Genomic DNA, 7,489 nt, shown 5'->3' with positions numbered 1-7,489 from the left:
GACAAACAAACTGCACATTCAACAGTTTTGCTCTTTCGGTTCACTACCAAAAATTGGCAAAACTGAAAACTTAAGGCACCTCTAATCAGGCCTATGCCTTAAAGACTTGTTTGAAATTTCGTTTTTTATTACTGTACAGTGTTTGCATCTGGCAATTTTTTTTTGAAAAGTCGTCTAAAACAGCCTTGCTAGGGACCTAATGACCAAGACAGATAAAGGTTTCTGTATGGGTGTGACAAAGCCAAAACTATCATGTCTTAGTACATAGAGTTAACGCTTAAAACAATTCAAGCGTAATCAAAATCTTAAACTTTTGTACAAATTTGAAAATATACGATATAAATGAACCCACTGTAATGACTAATAAAGTATTAGCAACTTAAATAACAATTTTTTTATAATACAATATTTTTTTATAATTTCTTAGTGTTTTAAATAATTCTCTAGCAAACCCTTGTTACAATAGAGAAAACCGTTTCTTTATAGTTGCTCCGTAACTCAAGTGATTTCGATTTAAAATTAAAAGCATTTAATCCAATTTTAAGATCAAATTCGATCAAGATTTCTGTAAAGTTCAAGACAAAATTTTGAACAGAAAAAAAAACAATTTTGAAGATTATATGGCGTTACGATTTCTGAATTTCTAAGAGACTGACTCCCTTATTTTTCATCGCAGAAAATTAAAAACAATCTAGTGACTTAAAATACACGATATTTTAATAAATTTCCGTGAAACGATCAATTAGGAAAATAGGTAAAATAAGTAGTCAATGCGTTCTCGTTTAAATGATGTTATTATTTTTTGTGTAATGCAGCCTTTTACACTTTTACTTTTTAATAATTCACATCACAACAAAAGAAAAAATATTATAGAAAATACTCATGTTCTTAGATTGCACGTCATATTTTTAGACTTTATTGGTTGAAAGCTGTGACAAAATCACGCAAGTTCAGAAATTTCCAGTACGGTCCTTTACGACAATTCGATTCCAGCAGGACATTCTCCTGTTGCATTATAAAGAATGAGAAATGCAATATCAACATCGTAGATCCAGTCCATCTCGAACAATTCCTTTGACTGGACATCGTATCTAAAGCAGTCCATTTTTCTCCGGCTTTGTCATCTCCTTTGGGACCTTAAGGTGCTGGGCGAAGGAGATGTTAAGTGGTTTCGACAAGTTTACTTACGTTTATTACAACATCCACATATAGCACCGAAAGGGAAAATGAGTTCGTTTAACTTAAAATGAAAATTCCCCACTACAAACATCCCAATTTCCATCAGATAAAGACATCCCCAATTACAACTTTCCCATACTTTAAAACACGTTGCACATAAATGTGGCATTCAATTAAAAATTAATTACCCGAGCGAATCAATCGCTTAATTGCATATTGTGCCAAGAGTTGGCGTCGGAACGCACGTACGAGCGATGGCGTCGCGACGCCAAGTTATGATGCAGGGGCGGAGCCCACCAATCATATCTGGAACTTATGAAATATCATAAGTCGGCTTGGATTGGTCACTGGAGCCCCCCAGGTCGCCAATCGAGTCAAATATGAAATAATATCGGGCGGCGGTTGGTCGGGCAGCGTCGTCGAGAGCGTCGGTGGCGTCGGCGCAACGATCAATACACACGTGAGTCTCATATCATATTGTATATCGTCATTGGACGGCGTTCATAACAGCGTCAGCGGGCGCCGGGAATACAGCAGAACAATGCGTGATGTATTCGGTCGAACTTACCATAAGCGCAGGAGGATGAGGACGTGGCCCACGCTCGGGGTGCTGCACCCTACACCAGAGGCGTACTGTTCTCGCGGCATTAGCATGCACACTGTAATCAATAGGCCGGCGACGAGCGGCGTCGCTGCTCCACCACGTGCCAGATCACGCCGTCGCTATTTGAGTGACAACGGACACACGACTATCTAGGCCACACATCCGCCAAAAGGTCAAAAAACAGCGAAAATCACATTATAGAGTGCGAACTGGATGCACTATAATATAAACCTTTTAATTAAGCTTTCTTTATTAATGTTCCCGACTCGATTTTTGTTATTTTCGCAGTTTTGGCGGATTTCTAAAATTTAAAATGGGCAGCTATCTCAAAAATTAAATGAAGCAGATTTTCAAAAATAAAGATCTTTCCAGAATCTTTTTTTTTCCTTTTTTTTCTAGTACTATGTCTTACAGAGGTTTATAGTTATTTGTCAACCAGTGGCGTAACTACTAACAGATAGAGCACTCGTTGAGCACGTAATACGTTGTCGTTGCGATTAGTTTCTGCTATATTGCATATTAATCGTCGACAAATTTTGCGATTTTTTGATTATCTAAACGAACGCATTTTTTGTTGTGTTCTCTCAAAAATTTAAATACTACACCAATGGTTCAAAATTAGAAAGGCTTTCTCGCTTATGCTCTCTGCACTAGTTACTTCCTCCGCGCAAAAAACTCAAAATAAAAAATAGTAATCTTGTATTTTTTAGAGTCCAAATAAACAATAAAAAAACGTGTTTTCTTCTTTATTTCAAACAAAGTCCTAAAAATGGTCCAGTCCTCTTCATTTTGTCTAAAAGCGACATTTTTTGGATGCAAATCGTTGAATTTTGCACAGTTTTTGGACTTGCTTCATTTAAAAAAATAAGAATTGCAACGATTTTATTCCCTTCTGAGCGAGAAACCCAAGATATTTGAACGAAATAAGTAAGAAAATGAACGAAATAAGTAAGAATATCGTCATTTTACACCAAAATAAGAGAATTTTACATAATATGTATGTAGAAACCAAATTTTAGAAAACTTTTCTAACACGCAATTTTTAAAGGCTTTTTTTGTTAGTATTTATTATTACATCAAATTTTTCAATTTCGTAGTTATTTTATTTCACATCTAAAGATTTTTGTTTATTCCGTGTTTTTACTATAGTATCTTATTAATGTTCTTACTTTGCAGTTTTATAGTTTTTTAATTATTTTTCTTTCAGTCACTATAAAGTGTCTACAGAATTTTAATAGTAACGTTTGTTTAGTTTTCTTGTATTCCAGTTCTTAAAGCTTTTCAATCTTCTAGTGTATTGGTTTTGTATTCAGAATCTAATGTTTCAATCAATTTATTAGTGATTCAGTCGCTTAGTACTTCCGAATTTAATTTTTTTTTGTCTTTTGTGTTTTTAGTTTTTCAGCGATAACGCTTTTTTTTTCAGTGTTTGAACTTTTAATTTTTGGAAAAATGTATACGCTAATTCAGAATTAAAATTATTTTTTAATTTTAAGCAATGTTTGTATCTTATAAAATTTTTCAATCAGCTTTGATTTTAGAATCAAAAAATAATTTACCTAGAAGTGACTAAATTGCAGTGTTCGTAATATTAATTTTGATTTTAAAAATGTCTTTATTTTAATTATTATAATTGTAATTTATATTAGTTACACAACTAATTTACTAATTTACACAAATGTCCTGCTTTTCTAAAATTCTTAGTTTTTTTTAAAAGTGTACTTTCGTCAAAAAATAAAATTATTTCAAAAACTAAACAGAATCGACCATTTTATTCGTATCAAGACAAAATCCCGTTCACTGGTGTCTGATTTGTCCCAATACTGCGTATTGCCCAATGAAAATATAAATACCACCTCCTACTTGCTTATCGGGTGCACAAAAAATTGCAAGACGATTGAAGCGTTTATCATTGGATATAGGAGGGATATTGCACTCCCAAGCGTAAAACAGGCCAATCAAAAGGCGCTCTCAACTGAACAAAAAAATGTTTGATTATTTTGTAAATGTCGGCCAAACCACCTGGTCACCTTACTTCACGTTGCCTTATTTTTGCAGAAAACGACCATTTTGGTACTAGTTTCCTTGAAGAATGTAGTTTTCAGTGATTTCTTATTGCTTAAAAAAGCCAAATCGCTTGGGATTGGGTCAAATTACATCATTAATTTTCATCTTCAACCAGAACTAAAAAAATGTGACGCTTTCAAGAGTGTATTGCTTGAGCAAAACCCACGAAAACATATTTAAAAAAAACATTCTGCATAATTTTCAATAAATAGTGCTCGCATTAGTCAACTTCTAATACAACCGTGAATAGCACTTTGCTAGCTGTTGATTATTTTTTCGGTATTTTTGTTTGTTTTTTTTTTGCTTTAGAGCGGTAAAAATTGATGGCAAGCTTGCGTTGAGGCGACTTAAAAAAATATTTGCATCGCGCGAAAAATGCGAAGAGAATGTGTGTCTTTTGTGTAGTCGGCTCGGTATGAATTTGTTGTTGGTGGAACATGACGGGCCTATTCATTTGCGGTGTCTGTATTAAGCCGAAAATAAGTGGAATGCAGAGAACGTATAAAGCGCCATTCAGCGTTCAATTACGTTCTGTTAAAATTTAATTTGTGCCGACGAAATGTAACTTTGTTTTGTGCAGTAAGCCGGCGGGAGATGATTCGCAGTTAGATATAACACGTAGATAGAACACTTTAATATAATTTCCAGTTGCGCGGTTTTGTTCAATCCCTTCGGAGTTTGCACGTGCGTATGCGGCCACCAATTTTCCAACAGAATTACGTTCCATCGGAATTACACAATCCGCCAGTGCTCTGCCATCTGTGGGTTTTCATTGCGCTCATTTCTGATGCCTGACCGGCTTTGTCAGGATCAATTAGTCTGATTCGAATATACGGCCTAGTGGATTCCTCATAGGTGCCATTCTGGAGAATTATCGACGATGACCACTGTCCCTTCTATAATCTAATTTCGGCCATTATACGCCCTCAGACAAACACATCTATCAACCTAATGGGAGCGCACCAAACACCGCTTCTACGCAAAAACAAAAAATACATTCCTCCAAACCAAAGCTTATGCCCAGAGGACAATTTGTCGTTGTCATCTTTCAAAACTGAAATCTTTCTTTTAATTTTTAATCCATTTTTTGTTCCTCAGAAGCTAAATGAGGAAACTTATACAAAATTCAGGCCACATAATACGGAGAATTTAACCCCACGTCATATAAAATACCTTTTTACAGCTTATCGCTCTAAATAAAAAATAAAAGAACCTTATTTAAAAGTTAAAGGACATGATATCCACGTCGTGTTGTGTTAGTGAGCGACATTTTGAATCCTTCGGGAATGCTAGGGTCAAATACAGGTGTCACTTGACCCTACAATAGCCAATTATATTTCCAACAAGCGGAGGATTTGTATTATTCATATTGCGTGAAGGATAAGACATTACGCAATTTTTAAACCGCATCAAAGACGCATTAGCGTAAAAGTCCGCATAATTTGCAGCTGCAATGACCACGTAATTAGCTAATACGGTTACACACGCATTTTTTACTCCATGGCTTATGTATGCCATATGAGGCAATCATTTTAAAAGTTTAAGTTTTAAAGTTCACGCGTTCTTCTAAAGTTTATAACAAAAATTAAATATGATCTTTGAGGGTATCTATGACATACATTTTAGCAAAAACTCGATAAAAACGTAAAAATTTTGCATTCAATTTTTCGCCGAATGTGGCAACGAATTATTGGAATTTTTTTAATATTCTGACTTTGTTGGATCTGTAAGTAGTACTTCTTCTTCAAATTACTGCACAACTATCAGAATAAGAAAATATTAATAAAAAAAAAACAAAATTGTGTGTCAATTCTTTATTTAACTTAATTTTAAACAAATAAATTATAAAGAAATACATTTGTGTGTCACGTGTGCTTAAAGCCCGGCTGATACGTCCAGTAGTAAGGCGTCGCCTGGCTGGGAGCGTAGACCCTGTCGTGGTCATCATGAGCACTAACAGTATGAACTTTGACTGAAGTCTTTTCCTGATCCTTTTCAAAAATCTTTTTGAGCGCCACTGAGCCCACAATAATCAGGGCAGTTTTGCTCGCAAGCAGTGCCTTCGCCGCCATTATTGCCAAAGTCTTCATTATCAGCGGTCCAGTCAAGCCAAAAATACCAAGAAGTACCATGAACGCATACTGCATGTATTTTTTCTCTTTCTTTATTGCTTTCTTATATCCACCAAACCCATCGCCTCCCCCAAACCCGCCGCCGCCACCGCCGCCTCCACCACCCCCGCCGCCCAAACCGCCCCCATCGCCGCCCTTTCGCGCTTCAACTGCGGTTTCCTCCTTCGTCAAGTCCAAAGTCAAAGTGTGCGTGTTCAAAAAATCGTTCAAGGCTTTAAAAAATCGCCCAAAGCCGTAAGACCGAGCCCTGGCTTCGCTCTCCGGGGCTTTCTCCTGGTTTCTCTCAAGTGTGACACCGTCGAAAAATTGCACATTCCAGTCCATGGACCGCTCCAAAGCTTTGGCGGCTTTGTTGGCGAAACATAGGATTTTGGTGCGTGAGACCAAACACTCTTTAACAACTCTTTTGATTAGATTGTCTTCGAAATTTTGAGAACTTTGTACAACTGCACTCAGAAACAGCACCCAAGTCACATAGGAGTACATGTTTGATGTTTTGCTACAATCTACACTACAATGGTTGGTTTTTGCACTTTGTTGCAGATTTTATAGGAAGATGTGCATGTCGAACCAACGACGCGAAACTCATGTTTCTTGCATCTTGCATGATCTGTGTTTCATATTTAACATTGTTCTATTTTTTCCGATATGACAAGTACTTCCGTAAAGATTTTCATTGCGATGTCTGCAGGGAATAGCGTATTCATTGACCGGCTTATGCTAAAGTATGGATTTTGACACATTTCAGATAAATGGACACAAGTAATCATAATACAAAATCACAAACAAAAAAATACAGCAGTGACAAACAAATCAGCATTTTTAGGTGAAGAGAAATAAGTAGGTATATGGATTACAATTAATAAGCAGTTAAACACACGCCATAGTACTATTATTGGTAGAAAAGTAAAGAATTTTAATGATTAGTGAAATCCACTAATTATTTTAATGAGAGTAAATGGGCTAAGCAAAATTTGAAATACTTGTGAATTGGCATATGTGAAGTGTCGAAGAAAGTAAGAAGAATTACTATTTATTTATACTTAGCCGTCTAAGTATTTGCTAAGCTTTCATATCGTCATTTTAAAATGCACTGCCTGCGGGAAGCACCTAAAACGTGCTGTGATTTTTTCACTTTTTTACTTAGTCTTTTTGAAATGCCTGATTTTTTTGTAATCTAGATAAGAATTTATCTAGTTAAAAAATCTACGACAGCGCATCGTACTTGGTGCAAGGGTGAAGTTAAAAGAAACTCGTGCTTTATTCAAAAAGTTTATTCGTTTAACTTTATGAATATAAATAATATTTAATTTATGTAATATCACTTCATCAGAACTTTGGTATATTATTTCCTGAGCTCAGCACTTCATTCATTTCGAGAATTGGGCACTCTTCGACGCGTCTTCTAAAATTCTTGGTCGCACTTAAATATCACTTTACGTCTCCTGTTAATTACATAGGAACAAAAATTTACAAACAGTAAAAATCAATCACATTTTACAAACTC

General features: G+C 35.6%; 1 protein-coding gene across 1 annotated transcript; it reads right to left on the bottom strand.

Moving 5' to 3' along the window:
- Positions 1 to 5,649: 5,649 nt before the first annotated feature.
- On the bottom strand, positions 5,650 to 7,369 carry LOC135266413 (uncharacterized). The gene has a single exon (XM_064357117.1). The coding sequence runs from the start codon at positions 6,466 to 6,468 to the stop codon at positions 5,716 to 5,718; it is 753 nt and encodes a 250-aa protein (XP_064213187.1). The 5' UTR covers positions 6,469 to 7,369; the 3' UTR covers positions 5,650 to 5,715.
- Between the last annotated feature and the right edge of the window lie 120 nt (positions 7,370 to 7,489).

This window comes from Tribolium castaneum, chromosome 5, assembly GCF_031307605.1.
Source record: "Tribolium castaneum strain GA2 chromosome 5, icTriCast1.1, whole genome shotgun sequence".
Taxonomy (NCBI): Eukaryota; Metazoa; Arthropoda; class Insecta; order Coleoptera; family Tenebrionidae; genus Tribolium; species Tribolium castaneum.
The sequence above is the reverse complement of the archived record's forward strand: the minus strand, read 5'-3'. Positions and strand labels throughout refer to the sequence as shown.

What these genes read in the sequence shown, in the direction of transcription:
- LOC135266413 (XM_064357117.1), bottom strand. Translation starts at nt 6,468, where the DNA reads ATGTACTCCTATGTGACTTGGGTGCTGTTTCTGAGTGCAGTTGTACAA.